This window comes from Neomonachus schauinslandi, chromosome 7 (assembly GCF_002201575.2).
Source record: "Neomonachus schauinslandi chromosome 7, ASM220157v2, whole genome shotgun sequence".
Taxonomy (NCBI): Eukaryota; Metazoa; Chordata; class Mammalia; order Carnivora; family Phocidae; genus Neomonachus; species Neomonachus schauinslandi.
The window spans coordinates 32,975,904-32,990,404 of NC_058409.1; the positions used below are offsets into that span (position 1 = coordinate 32,975,904).

Consider the following 14,501-nt stretch of genomic DNA (forward strand, 5'->3'; position numbering starts at 1 on the left):
AACTATAATTTCAAGATGTTTTTAGCAAGCATGGTACATTTTGAGGTTTTTAAAAGTTCATATAGTGATACAAGTTATAATTTATGGGACATTTATTACACCTGAAAATATACTAGGTATATTATTTCACTTGTTCTTAACTATAGCTCTCTGTGATAATTACTTATTGTCCATCTTCTAAAGATGAAGCCATTGAGACTCAGATAGTGAAGAAACTTACCTGAGATTCAAAATCATTGTGTCAAAGCCAGTATTTGAACCTATGGATGGAAACTGATGCTTTTTTCATTATACAACTTTGTTTTTTATTCGGCCTTCAGAAGTGTTCTTTCCTTATTAGATTACTTTCATTCTTTAAATAAGTGACCTTGGGGAAGTATCTTTCTTCCCTGGTATTCAGTTTCCTTGCCTTTAAGACAATGTGATTGAGGGCGCCTGGGTGGCTCACTTGGTTAAGCGACTGCCTTCAGCTCAGGTCATGATCCTGGAGTCCTGGGATCGAGTCCCACATTGGGCTCCCTGCTCAGCGGGGGTCTGCTTCTCCCTCTGACCCTCTTCCCTCTCTTGCTATCTGTCTCTCATTCTCTCTCTCTCAAACAAATAAAAAAAAAAAAAAAAAAAAAAGACAATGTGATTGAATTGGATATTTTCCATAATCTCTTTTAGCTCTAAAGCTACATGGTTCTGTGAGTCCACGAATGGCCCAGTTCAAAGATAATTGGTTGGTGTTCAGTGGGACTCCTGGTTTTCTCATTTCTGCTTTTTGGGAAACAGTAAGAAATTGAATCTTTTAAATCAATTTAGTAGGTTTATCTACTATATTTTATACTGACAGATATATTATCTGGTCCTTTTTAGTTGCAAAATGTTTCCTCACTGTCATTTATAATACTCATCACTAACAATAGGCCAAAGAAATAGATTTGAATTGCTTTTCCTTTCTTTCATTGGGTTAGTCTGGGGGTCAGCAAACTGTGGCTTGTGGGCCAAATCTAGCCTGGTACTTATTTTTATATGGTTTACTAAGATTGGGGATTATATTTTGTAATGGCTAGAAAACAAAATTAAAGGAAGAGTTTATGATGCCTGAAAATTACATGAAATTCAGATTTCAGTGTCCATAAAGTTTTTTGAAACCCAGCCACTATATTCATTCGTGTATCATCTGTGGCTGGTTTCCTGCCACAACATCAGACTTGAGGAGGTACAACAGAGCCTGAATGGTCCAAAAAGCCTGGAAACCCTTTCTAGAAAAAGTCTGCCAATCTCTGGGTTAGTTTGTATTAAAGTGATTAAACAAGGAGACCAACTGAGGTTGTTCTAATGCCTTGATAGCCAAGTAAGCAAAACAAAAACTAAGCAGGACTCAGTGCACTTGAATCTGAGAAAATGAAACTGAAGAACACAGTCACAAACAGCTTTCCCACATAAAGCAACCACTTAAGCTATAACCAAATAATTGCTTTGCTTTGCTTCCAAGTCTTCTCCATAAAAACTTTGCCCTTAACTCCTTTCAGTGGAGCGCTCCCAATCATTCTGTTTGGTGCTGCCTGATTGGATTGATGTTTGCTCAAATAAACTCTCAAAAAGTTTAATGTGTCTCAGTTTATCTTTCAACATCTGTCATACTGTATTGATTGCCTCTTATTGCTAAGCATTCTACAGGTCACAGGGAACACAGAAGCAAGCAAGACATACAAGTTTCCTGGGCTCAAGGACTCATTTCTCAAAAACAGAACAAACAGGTGCCAGGCCAGCTGAGTCAGTGGAACATGGGACTCTTGACCTCGGGGTCGTGAGTTTGAGCCCCACGTTGGGTGTAGAGATTACTTAGAGGAAAAAACAACAACAAACAAAGTTGGAGGGCACAGGACTTCCGAATTTAAATTTTGCCAAAGGAGTTTTTTTTTTTTTTATTTTAAAGATTTTATTTATTTATTTGACAGAGAGATAGAGAGAACAAGTAGGCAGAGAGGCAGGCAGAGGGAGAGGGAGAAGCAGGCTCTCCACTGAGCAGGGAGCCCGATGCGGGGCTCCATCCCAGGACTCTGGGATCATGACCTGAGCCGAAGGCAGCCGCTTAACCGACTGAGCCACCCAGGCGCCCTGCCAAAGGAGTTTTTTAAATACAGCTCCTACCTTCATTTATCATCATCTCACTTTAAGAAAAAGAGTCTGTTAATACAAAAAATGAGTATATTCATATCAAATTTGTAGGAAGGACATAATCTCAAAATAGAAAACACGGCCTCAGATGGAATGCATATTATGGAAAACTCATTGCGTTCTCACTGTTTTTCTCGTTTCATGATGGATCAGAGAAAACTTCTTCCTGGGTTGGCAGAGGTCATCAGATCAGCTTTGGGGAGCACAGGGCTGGTTCACATTGTCACTTTTCAGGCAAAACAGCCTTTAGAACATAGCTAGTTTTTAAACTGGAGAGTGTTAGTGTTTTAGTGGTGCAAATCTTCAGCTTGACAGCATTACAGCCACTAATTTTGTAAGGCAAATTTTTCTGCAGATGGTGCCAGGTAATACAAACGTAGTGATGGGAAATTCCAGAAACAAACTAGAAAGGGAAGTGGGGAAGTAAATAAAAGAAATCTGCCAACATCTACTCTTGTAGATCCAGCAGATATTATATCCCCTTTGCCCTGTATGTAGATGCAAGATAACCCATTTTCATACTCATGTTTCATGCTGGCTTCTCCTTAGAAGGAAGTGATGGCGAGAATAATTTCTCTACAGAAACACTGCCCTCCACTACACCACCAATGCCACTTAGGATAGACATAGCACCCACTAAAAACCACAGCATCACCTCAAAACCCAGGGCTGCATCTAAAGGAGCAGGGATCCCCAGAGAAGAAAACTTACCCATTAATAAGGATTTGAAGCTGGATAGTGAGTGTTTTCTAGTTGCTTTAGAAAGTTTTTAAATTCCCAGTGACAAACTTTGTATTTTGCAACAACTGAAATAGCAACCAAAAGACTAGAAATGATCCCTTGCTTCTGTGCATCCCCATTCTTGGTGTCTATGATATTGTTCATCTCCCAAATGTGTTTCCTAGAGTACAAACTATGGGGGACCTAGTGGGGGAGACAGGATTCTGTACTCAAAGAAAAATGAGAACTACTACGTTCAGAACAGTCTCACAGGATTATTTACTGCAGGACATCTCAGGACCTCTAATACGCTAATGTGTATTTCAAGCATATACACATGTACATGAAGATCTGGAGGCGAGAAAGAGAGCAAGGTGCACAGGACTGCTTTTGTGTAGGTTACTTTACCAAAGTAAGCCATTTTACTTGGTCATTTCAGCAGCAACAATTCAGCAGCAGCCTCAGCAGCAACAATTATAAAATAGACCAATTATTTTCACGGACCCAGGTAATCCTGGGTCTGTAATTGAAATTATCTTTGCCAGTTTTCTGATTTCATCTCAGTCTCTGAACAAGCTTATTTTTATTGATGGAGTATCATTTTTTAAAATATCTTTCTTCATTTAATACACATTCCTGTAAATGTAGATATATCATTAAATGTTTAGGAAACCATCCTTAAAACCAATGATTTTCCAGGACACCTGGGTGGCTCAGTTGGTTAAGCGCTGGCCTTCAGCTCAGGTCCGGATCCCGCGGTCCTGGGATCAAGTCCTGCGTCAGGCTCCTTGCTCAGCGGGGAGCCTGCTTCTCTCTCTGGCTGCCGCTCCCCCTGCTTGTGCGTGTTCTCTCTCTCTCTGACAAATAAATAAAATCTTTTAAAAAAGCCTAATGATTTTCCATTTTGGAAACTCCCTAAGAACCATGTATTAATGCAGATGCCCAAAATTCAAGAGGAGGTGATTCAATAGGTTTTCTGATCAGTGCATCCTATCAGTTAGGGTTGTATCTGGCTTTGAGTAACAGAAAACTCCACTAATGCGGCCTAAATAGGTTGCGTTATTCCCCCCTTCATGTGATGAGTAGTTGGTAGGTGGGCATTTTAGGGCTGGGTGTGGTGGCTCATGGATATCATCAAGGCACCTGGCATGTGGCATTCATCCTCATGGTTGCAAGATGACGGCCGCTCCTTAACGCATTACGCCCATATTCTCGGCGAAAAGAGTAGGGAGGGAAGATGGGCAAAAAGTGCGTGTCAGCTGTCCCTTTATCAAAAAACCAAAACCTTTTCCAAAGCCCCACCCAGTAGATTTCCAGTTCTATCTCAATGGCCAGAAAAATGGCACATGGCACCAGCAGCTGTGTAGAAGTCTGAGTTGTTGATAACATACAGAACAGACCTGTATACTGCAAGTAATATGAATTTCATTAATTTCTTGAGCCAAAGAATGTTAATTAAGTGCTGCTACCTCCCCTGAAGAACTACAAACCAATGAATTTTTAAGGAGAGATTACTCTTTCTTCTTTCAAGGAAAATAAGGATTTCAGTCAATTGGATTCGATTTTTGGCCAAAACAAATTAGAGGCTTGCATAATTATTGATATATTGGGGGCATACCAGCAAATGGTCCTGGAAAAACACATACATTTCAGAATGAGATACCTCTGCTTTCATTCATGTGTGACCTTATTCCAATTTTAGGTTTGGCTAGTATTATTAATTTTATATATATATATAATATCTTTCTTATAGATATCTTATATGCAGATAGTTACTTAAAACAGATAGATTTGAGTTCTTAGTCTAGTTCTACCACTAAGTATGTGACCTTAGTCACCTTACTTCTCTAATCTTTAGTTGCTTTATCTATAGAACAGGGATGGTAATGCTACCTACTTCGCAGATTTTAGTAGAGGTTGGAAATGCAATAAAGTACTTAGCACAGATCCTACTACAGAAAAAAAGCTCAAATAAATATCATCATTAATATCACTACCATCATCATTCTTTCTTTTTTTTTTTTTAAGATTTTATTTATTTATTTGACAGAGAGACATAGTGAGAACAGGAACACAAGCAGGGGGAGTGGGAGAGGGAGAAGCAGGCTTCCCACCGAGCGGAGAGCCCGACGCGGGGCTCGATCCCAGGACCCTGGGATCATGACCTGAGCCAAAGGCAGACGCTTAACGACTGAGCCACCCAGGCGCCCCCATCATTATTTCTTAAAATCAACTTTATCGGGGTGTAGCTTAGACACAATAAAATTTTAACAAATGTCGACACCTGTGTAACCATCACCACAACTGAGACATAGAATATTTACAACACAATCCCCAAATCATTCTTTTAAAACCGGAAAACTGATGCCTTATCCAGTAATAATACAAAGGTGAAGTCACTGTATAAAAAGCAACATATGGTATCAACTATAAAAAAGAATGAATATGTGCTAACTAGAATTACAAAACCATGGAAATGTAGCAGAAGGAGCATTCATTTTTTTTTTAAGATTTTATTTATTTATTTGAGAGAGAGAGAGAGAGAGAGAGAGAAACAGCATGAGAGGGGAGAGGGTCAGAGGGAGAAGCAGGCTCGCCGCCGAGCCGGGAGCCCGATGCGGGACTCGATCCCAGGATTCTGGGACCATGACCTGAGCCAAAGGCAGTCGCTTAACCAACTGAGCCACCCAGGCGCCCAGGAGCATTCATTTTGAGGGGGTTGGGGGACTGGTCAGATGTACTGCTTATTATTGCTTCTGCCTATTCAGCATTAATTCCCTCTTTTCCTGTTAACAGCCCTTTGTTTGTCCTTTGGGGGAAACAACTCCTCCCCTGTGCTTTACGTTTTAGGAGTGGGGCTGTTTAACCCCTGGCTTCAGTCTTTAATTTCTGCTCTAATTCTTGGGGGGGAAAAAAAACCCTCTGTTACTGCTAATATTGCTGGATATAAGTTTGGAGGAGCAGAGAGCCACTGAGAATGAAGGCACCATAGAGGAAGGTCAGCTTATGGGATGGAGAGAGAAATCTTGTGCTGACGTCATCATCCAAGTCCCCAGAGGCTACATCTATTTCTGGTCCTTAGTTCCATGTGGACCTAAGAACCTTCATCATGGACCAGCCCTGTTCTCCAGTTTGTGTTCAGGAGCCATGAATGAGTGGCCTCTGCTCACCTCTGCTTATGTGGGCTCAGAGAGAACCTATATGAGAATGCTCTCCAATTTTCTACAAATGGAAGGTCATTGTATGGCAGGTGTAAAATAAACTGGACAACTGAAGTCAGAGGTTACGGATTCAAACTATACTGATACTGAAAACAGAACTCTTCAGACTTATTGTTTGACTAATTGGAAGGAATTCAGACATCTTCCAAAGAATCTAGGTCAAGTTATTTTCCCTAAGTTATTTCTATATTTCCTATGAAAGTGATTTTTGCTTTATTTTCCTTCATAGCTACAGCCTATGTTGTCACACGCATTGCTGTTTCTTCCTTATTCAACTCATGTCCCTCCTATTGGCGTTGTGCAGCTCTGAAGTACCCACGGCTGTTCTAAGACCTGGGGCTGTAGCAGCAGACGACACAAAATCTCAGCTTTATGGAGTTTATTTTCTAGGAAGAGAGAGATAACTGCACCTTCCATGTGCCAGTTTTGTACTCAATACTACTGCATTCTGATTCTCTTTTTCTGATAATATTGCCTGAAGTGTGGGAAGTGCTTATGGACATTCTGAATTAAATTAATAAGAAATAAAATGTTATCCACACATATTTGTCTGTAAATGGACATATTAAGGTATATGTGTATATGTATGTATCACACACACTTCTTAGCTAGGTCACCTGGTTTAGTTTACAATTCTGGGCCTCAGTTTCTCACCTGAAAAATGGGGATTATCATAGTACCAATATTACCTGGTAGGGATTAAATGCATGTAAATAATTTAGCATAGTGCCTGGCACAAACTAAGCGCTTGACAAATGATAGCTAACGTTATTATTATTATTAATACATTTATTTTACTTTATACACAATTGCCCAGTATTCCACAACAGGAGAAGATAAATCATTGTGGCTCCCATTTTGTTTCATTCATTTAACATTTATTGAATATCATGTGCCAGGCCCACTGTGGCAGATTATTTTTTGCAAACATGGCTGTAACAATATCTCCCATTCCTGTCACTTCCCCACCTAGAGGCATAGTCTCATTCCCTTTCCTTTGAATCTGTGAGGGATTGTGACTTGCTTGTAGCTAATGACAGTGGTAGAAATTTGTGACTTCTAAGGCTAGGCCATAAACGGTGGTGCAGCTTTCCCCTTGTGAGATGGGACATTCACACTGGAGTCCTGAGACTGCCATGCAGTGAGGAAGCCCAAAGTTGGGCACACACAGAGCACATGGAGGAGCCCTGGGCCCACCCAAGGAGAGGGAGCAGCTCAGCTAACCACCCCTGCTCCAGCGCCTGTCACCATCTGACTGGGAACAGAGGAGAGACTCTAAGCTGGAGTCTAAGCTCTCCCCCAGATTCCTGGTCCCCAGAGATCATGAGAGAAAATCAAAAGATTGTTGTTTTAGACTATTAAGTTTCAGTGTGATTTGTTATGTATCCATAGAGAACCAGAACACCTACCTTTTAAGTGCTCAAAATACAGCATTAAGCAGATCTTTCTCATCCTTGGCAAGTGAGGAGCAACTATTTTCAGGGTTTTAATGATCTATCCCATAGCTGTTTGGGCCTGCTCTCAAGTCTAAATTTGTAGATACAACACCAAACAGATCACACTCATTCATTCATTTATGCATTCAATAAACCGATCAATTTATTTCTCAGCATAGATGCCTTCTCTGGCTCCTGAGTTGGCAAACTTTTCCCCATGTTCCAAGCCCCGAGGCCTTCTCCTGTCTCATCATGCAGTACTTTTGCTTTTCTCCTGTCTCTCCCACCGACCAGCAGCAGTTAAGTTCATTCTGTGTTATTCATCTTAGTATCTGTACCATCTAGTTTAGCGCCTGCACAAAGCAGACCTATTTTAAAAAACAAACAGAACAAACAAAAAAATCTTAACTGAAGGAGGGCTGCTAGTTCCTGGACATACAAAAATTTTTGCAGGGACAGTCCCTATCCTCCAGGAGTTCACAATTCAGCACTAGACACTGTGGGGTCCAGCCTGACAAGTGCAGTAAGTGAGCTGCCTGGATTGATTCCAGTGGTGGAACAGAGGGACAAGGCAGCGCACTGGGGGTGGGAGGTGGGGAAAGATTTATTCATTTATTCCACAAATATTTGTCAATCACCTGAGCACCAGTATCACACGGAGCACATGGTAAGCTCTCAATATCTGTTATTGAATGCAAGCCACTGGTGTAAGTGTTGGGAATGCAGCAGCTCACAAAACTGCAGCGGTCCGTGCCCTCGTGAAGCTCACAGTGTATCTAAGGACGACAGAGAGGACGTAATTATGTAAAATTGTGCTACATGCCCAGCAGGAAAACAACAGGCGGCTGAAATTCTCATAAGGGTGTTAGATCTTTCTGCTGGGGGCAGCCGTGGGCGGATTTTGAGCAGGAGTGGCCATGAGGGGGACGGACTGTGGGGGGCGAGAAAAACTGCAGGCAAGAAGAGCTGGTAATTCAAAGATGCAAATATTTTCTGCTTGACTGGAATAAGGAGCGTGTGTTTAGGGTTGACATGGTGGTTCGTTGCGCTCGAGGTTCTCCCGGGTTAGGGGGCTGCATTTTGAGTGAAAGCTCGATTGCCCAGGCGTGCAGGGCGGGCTGAACGGAACTGCAGCCCCAATTCCCAGTTTTTTCAGACTAGGCATATTTAGGGTCCTCCGTTCGCCAGACCTGCAGAAGCACTACCTCGGGTTCGGATCCTGGCCGCAACAGGTCAGCAAAATCGCGAGTGGCAAGGGCCCATGCACCACAGCGATCACCCCTTCTGCACCCGGTCTGCAACACCGCGCGGGCGGGAGAGGGCGGAGCTTGCGTTGCGGACCTAGGCGGTGGCGTGGACCCGCCCCCTGCCCCAGGCCCCGCCTCTACGCCCAGCTGATTGGGTGAAGGCCACGGAAGGGCCGACTGTCCCCGGGCGGCAGGGGGGGGTCGGGCTGAGGCGGACGTGCTGATTGGTCCGGCTGGGATTAGGTCATCGCTAGCAGGTTCGAGCGGCCCGGACGCCGGCAGGGCGGCTGAGGCTGCTGTGAGAGGGCGCTCGAGGCTGCTGGAGAGCGAACAGGCGAAGGAGGCGGGGAGGCGGCGGCCGCACTCGCTCGCCTGGTCGCTCGCTTCCCGGCACCGCTGCGGGTCTGTCGCTGCGCTTCCTGCCCGCCAGCCGCTCCGTGGCGCGCCGCCGGAGCAGCCGCGCCTCGGCCGGGTCCCCGCTCGGGTCAGGAGTCGTGCGCGCCGGCGGACACCGCGCGGAGCGCGAGCCGGCGCCACACCTGTGGAGCCGGCGGGCGTCGGGGGTCCCGGCCGGGGTCCCGCCGCGTGCGTGCTCGGGGCTGCGGGCCTCCCGGGCGCTGGGGGAGGCGCGTCCCCCGGCTGGGCGACGCGGGCACTATGGGGCTCCCCGCGCTCGAATTCAGCGACTGCTGCCTCGACAGCCCGCACTTCCGAGAGACGCTCAAGTCGCACGAAGCGGAGCTGGACAAGACCAACAAATTCATCAAGGAGCTCATCAAGGACGGGAAGTCACTCATCAGCGCGCTCAGGAGTGAGTGTCCGGAGCCCGGCGGGGACGGGGCCCTGGGGCGGCAGGGCCGTCGGGCGGCTCTCGGCCCTGGGCGTCCGCGCGCCGGCGGCTGCCGTTCCGCCCTGGGGCCACTGAGGGACGGCTGTGGATGCTTACAGCGGGGCGAGAAGGGTCCGTGGGATGGGCGAGCCAGCAGCAGTCGGCGAGGAGGGGGGCCGGCCGCTCGGCCGTTGGCGTTCTGGGCCGGCCGGGAGGTGACCGAGGGCGAGCGGTGCTCTGGGGCACGGCGGCTGGGTGTGCGCGGCACACAGGTGTCCCGGGAGCGAGACGCCAGTGCCTGGCGCGCCGCACCCCGTTGGGAAACGCCACCGCGTCCACCGCTCCAGCTCCCCTGGGGGAACACTCGCTCACCCCTGGGTACCCAGGCGGGGAAGCGGAACGTGCCCTGCCAAGGGGGCGCTGCCTCCCCTCAGGAAAACGCGGCTCGTGATTGCTTCGCTCTCTGTCCGCCAGTCCGCCCGGGGCCGCCGGGTTCTCCGAAAGGCACGGGCGCTGCCAGGGAAGGGCTGGGTGGAATGGTTGGTTAGCTCGCGGTTCTGGGCGGTAGTGGCCGCCGGCAACCCAGGGCCGCGTACGTGTGCAGGTTCTGATTCTTGTGTTTAGCAGACGGTGACAGCGGTGGGAGTACAGCATCAGAGTGTTCCTTTACTCTAAACTGTGGGCGAGGGTAAAAATAGAACGAACATATCCTGACTCTCTCCCTCGCTCTCCTTTTTACCTCTCCCATTATCCTTGAAAACTCAAAGGTTTTGAGGGAATGTCCTCCGGTCTCACTCAGAAAGCAGAAGTTTAAGCTCATCCTTTAAGATTCTTGAGCCTTTTGTAAAACCGTTTTTACTTATTTCCTTTTGGTGGGGCGGGGGGTGGGGGGTGATGAGATTTGCATTCAGTGTATGATTTTCTCTTGACTTTTGCAGATCCAGAGAGTTTCTCCTGGCCAAACAAGAGTGTTCTAGGGATGAGCTCCTTGGATTGTGAGGTTGTTTTTGATGCCTTTTCAGTCTGCCCATTTAAAAATAGTTTGGTCCATCTTTTAGTTTTGAGAATCAGGAATGACATGAAGGAAGATAGTGGAAATGTCTTTGACTTACCTTTTCTTGTCTGTGTGATGGATTTCTTAATAGGTGATACCTTTCAGCTAAGACAGGTTGCACTGGCTGAGTGGGGTCCTACCTGTGAACATTGTTCCCAGGCCTCTTGAAAGGAGACTTCCAGAAGTCAAGTGCCTGAGATGTCATTTTGTGATCCTGTTGCTTCTAAAAATGAAAAGGGAGACAATGGAACCCCAGGACAGCAATTGCCAGTCTTTCCGGGGGGTGAGATACACATAAAACTCTGGTGTGATGAGGTTCCTCAGAGGCAGGGTCTCTGATGACCTGAAGCCTATTCTTCCTTTCTCCGTGACCATCCTTGGTTCAGGGAACACTCCACCCCTGGTTTGGGGTAAGATAGGGGCTCCCTCATAGACTGGGCCCACGAATTTTGATTGACTCTCAGCCTGGGTTTAATTGGGCTTCTGCTTTATTCAAGCAAACGTAGGAGCGGCTGCGGGGTGCTAGGTACTGCTTTGGGCCCTGACAGTGTAGCGGTGACTAGTCTGTTGCCCCTGTGGCTACAGAGACTGACTCCTTGCCAGTGAATTATCTCATGTTATTCATTTTACAAATGAGAACACAGGCTTGGTGGAGTCACTAGTCCAGAGCCACACAGCTCCAGCAGTGGGGCCTAGTTTTGAACCCCTACATGGTCTGAGCCAGAGTTGGAGTTCCTGCTAATACAGAACTCTTAATCCTTTCCCATCCTGCTTACCCAGAATGGACCCCCTGGACCAAGCCTACTAGAATTTGGAACTGCATTTGTATGTCTGTCGTGAGTATGAGTAGGGTGCATTTGTGTGACTGGAAATTTATTTGCCTGCTACTCTTTTTTTGGCAGGGGTAGAAATTCCTTGCGTAGGAGGAAATGATGCAGTGATAGGGTTTAAGAGTTATTTAAGTTATCTAATGGAATGGAGCAGCCTGTAACTTGGGGGAAAGACTAGTAAGGACCTAAATGTTTTAATCTCTGTATATTCAGTTGTATGTATTAACTATACTCCTTGCTACTATTACTTAAATAGGTCATGTGTGACCTCTTCAGTGGAAAGGGTGGAGTTCATTACTCTTTCCCAGATTTCAGGCATTCCATTATCATTAGGTGCTTGCTGCAGTATGTATTACTATCTTAGTATTGTGTATTAGTTTTCTTCTCTTCATCTTTCTCACTACTGAAAATGTAAAACTAATTACACAAAATAAATACATAATTATATAAATAACCCAGGATTAGATGTTTTACAGTCTTTTCCAGCTATAAAATTTTATGGTTTTATTTTATAATTAGCATTCACAGACATTTGGGTTTAGGTTTCTTTCATGTGTTAATCTGAGGCAATAAAACTAGCCTCTTGGGATTGCCAAAGTTAAGCTAGATCATTGTTATTACTACTTTTATTTTATGCATGAAGAAACTGAAGATCAGAGAGGTCAATAACCTGCTCAAAGTGACAAAGCAGTTAAGTGTACTTGAACCCAAGTTGTCTGATTCCAAAGCCTGTGCACTTAACCCTGAAGCAAAACTGTTGTTTAGGTCAGTTGTCTCTTGAATCCCCTTGAGAATCTGATAAACAAATAACCCCCTTCATGTTTTTCCCTGGAGTCCAAACCTCTGGTTTGGATACATAGAAGATAAACAATAAAATATTTGTGACCTACCTTGGGGACTCTATGTCAGTTTTTTTCTGTCCTGATTTGCCCAGGTCTTTTCTGTGGGTGCTCATATGCTCAGGATTTGTTCCATGCCCTGATGAATCAGTGTTTCAGTCGGGAGGATTTTGTATGTTCAAGACTTTCTGTTTTTCTGTAGAGATGATAGAAGCTGGAGATGAAGTTCAGATTTGTAGAATTAAGGTTTAGCATTTCCTGGGTTCGAATCTTAACCCCATCACTTAATGGTTGTGGACATTGGACAAATCACTGAGGACTGAGCCCCTTCTATGCAAAATGGTAGTAGATTGGACTCTGGACAAATCACTGAGCCTGAGCCCCTTCTATGCAAAATGGTAGTAGCCTCCCTGACCTTCTAGTTTGAGGACTAAATGAATCAGTGCTTGTAAAGAAAGCACTTAGTTTGGACCCTGGCGCTTAGCACTGCTCATGTGTTGGTAGTTATAATCATCTTCCAGCATTCAAGGTTGTCAAGACTCAGAACAAAAGTTAGTAAGAGCAGAGGTATATATTTTGGTTTGGGTGCAGGGAGTTAGGCTTATGCCTTCTTCATAACTTACACAATTGTGTATGTATTAACCACTGGTGGGAAGAATCCTGATAATCCTGTTTGGATAATGTGGCTATGCCAAAAAAGTTCCACAAGTTAAAAAAAAAAAAAAAAAAAAGAATAAGTCTCCCAATATACTTTCTGTTCCTAATAACATCTTGGTAACTTAAATTTTTAACCTTCTTGATAGATTAACATACCCCCTCAGTGGCTGGGCTGGCTGCCTCTCACTCTCTTGCCTTGCAGGAAAAGCTCAGAGAATGCTTTGGACTTCAGGGCTGGTTTCATGGACCCAGTGGCAAACCAAATGTGGTTTCATAGAAATGAAAGTGAATTAGGCTGTTGGTTTTGAGGAGTGGTATGGGGTTTCAGGAATTTTTTCTTTCCATCTTGAGAGTTGGCTTATGGACTTGTTGCTGTAAATTTGGCTTCTGCTTTCTGAGATAGAATGAATAGCCTTATTCTGATAGTCGAAGGTGGGGCAAAATTTAAAAATTTAAAAATATCAACTCTATTAAGATATAGTTCACCCACTTACAGAATCCAATTCAGAGGTTTTTAGTACATTCATAGAATTGTGCAGTAATCCCCACAATCAATCTCAGAATATTTCCATCACCCCAAAAGAAATCTGATTCCCATTGGTAGTCATTCCCCATTTTCTCCCAGCTCCCCCCAGCCCATGTCCCCAGCCCTTGTCAACCACTGATGTATTTTCAGTCTTTATAGATTTGCCTATTCCGAACATCACAGGTGCAGTTTTAATAGTTTTCCTCCTAGGTGGTGGTGACCAACTTTAAGAACAGAATTTTTCATTGGAATTTCAGGTAGGAGAACTTTGAATCCATAAGCTGCTCTTCTTCAGGGGGCTTAACTAGGGGTGAAATCCCAAAGATGAAACCGTGTCCCAGGGCTGGGAGAAACCCAGGTATGCCTTTGTGTTTCAGACCCATGAGTGGGGAGTGGATTAGTTCTGGTTCATGGTACTGTGATGGATACAGAGGAGACCAAGATAAAACTAAGAATCTAGCCCCTTCCCTTTATGAACTTTCAGTCAACTTGGGCAGGGTATATTATGTTCCATAAAACCTTAATTTGGGGTCTTATCCTGCTGGGTGACACACAAATGAAGTGAATGTGTTTATATTTCTGTAGTTGAGCCTGTAGTATTCATGAGATTTTTGGAGATGTGGTTTTGTTTATTGAGCACTTACCAAGTGCCTATCCCTTTGCCAAGTGTCCACATTTTCTCATTAGTCCTTACCACCGTCCTGTGAGATGAATACTCTATTTTTCTGTATTTTAGAGTTGGGTAACTTATCTAAGGTCACATAGCTAGGAAGTTGTGTAACCAGGTTTTGAACCTGACAATAGACTGTACGGCCTTCTCTTGAACATGACTCTTCTTTGCCTTCAGTAACCATACTGGTACTGAAGATGCAAATTCTTCATAGATCTAGACCCTAGAAAGCAGAAGCATGCAGCAGGTGCTAGATTAAGTGAAAATGTTGTCCCAGTGGTTTTTCAGACTCTTGAGACCTGGGTA

The 14,501-nt window shown here is 44.7% G+C and overlaps 1 protein-coding gene across 2 annotated transcripts in view; it reads left to right on the forward strand.

Moving 5' to 3' along the window:
* Positions 1–9,375: 9,375 nt before the first annotated feature.
* The window catches only part of ARHGAP26 (Rho GTPase activating protein 26), a 419,879-nt gene continuing 414,753 nt past the window's right edge, over positions 9,376–14,501 (forward strand). For both annotated transcript variants that reach the window (XM_021702216.2, XM_021702215.1), the window contains exon 1: positions 9,376–9,601. In XM_021702216.2, the coding sequence (XP_021557891.1) occupies positions 9,448–9,601 (154 nt within the window). In that variant the 5' untranslated portion in view covers positions 9,376–9,447. The remainder of the gene's footprint in view (positions 9,602–14,501) is intronic.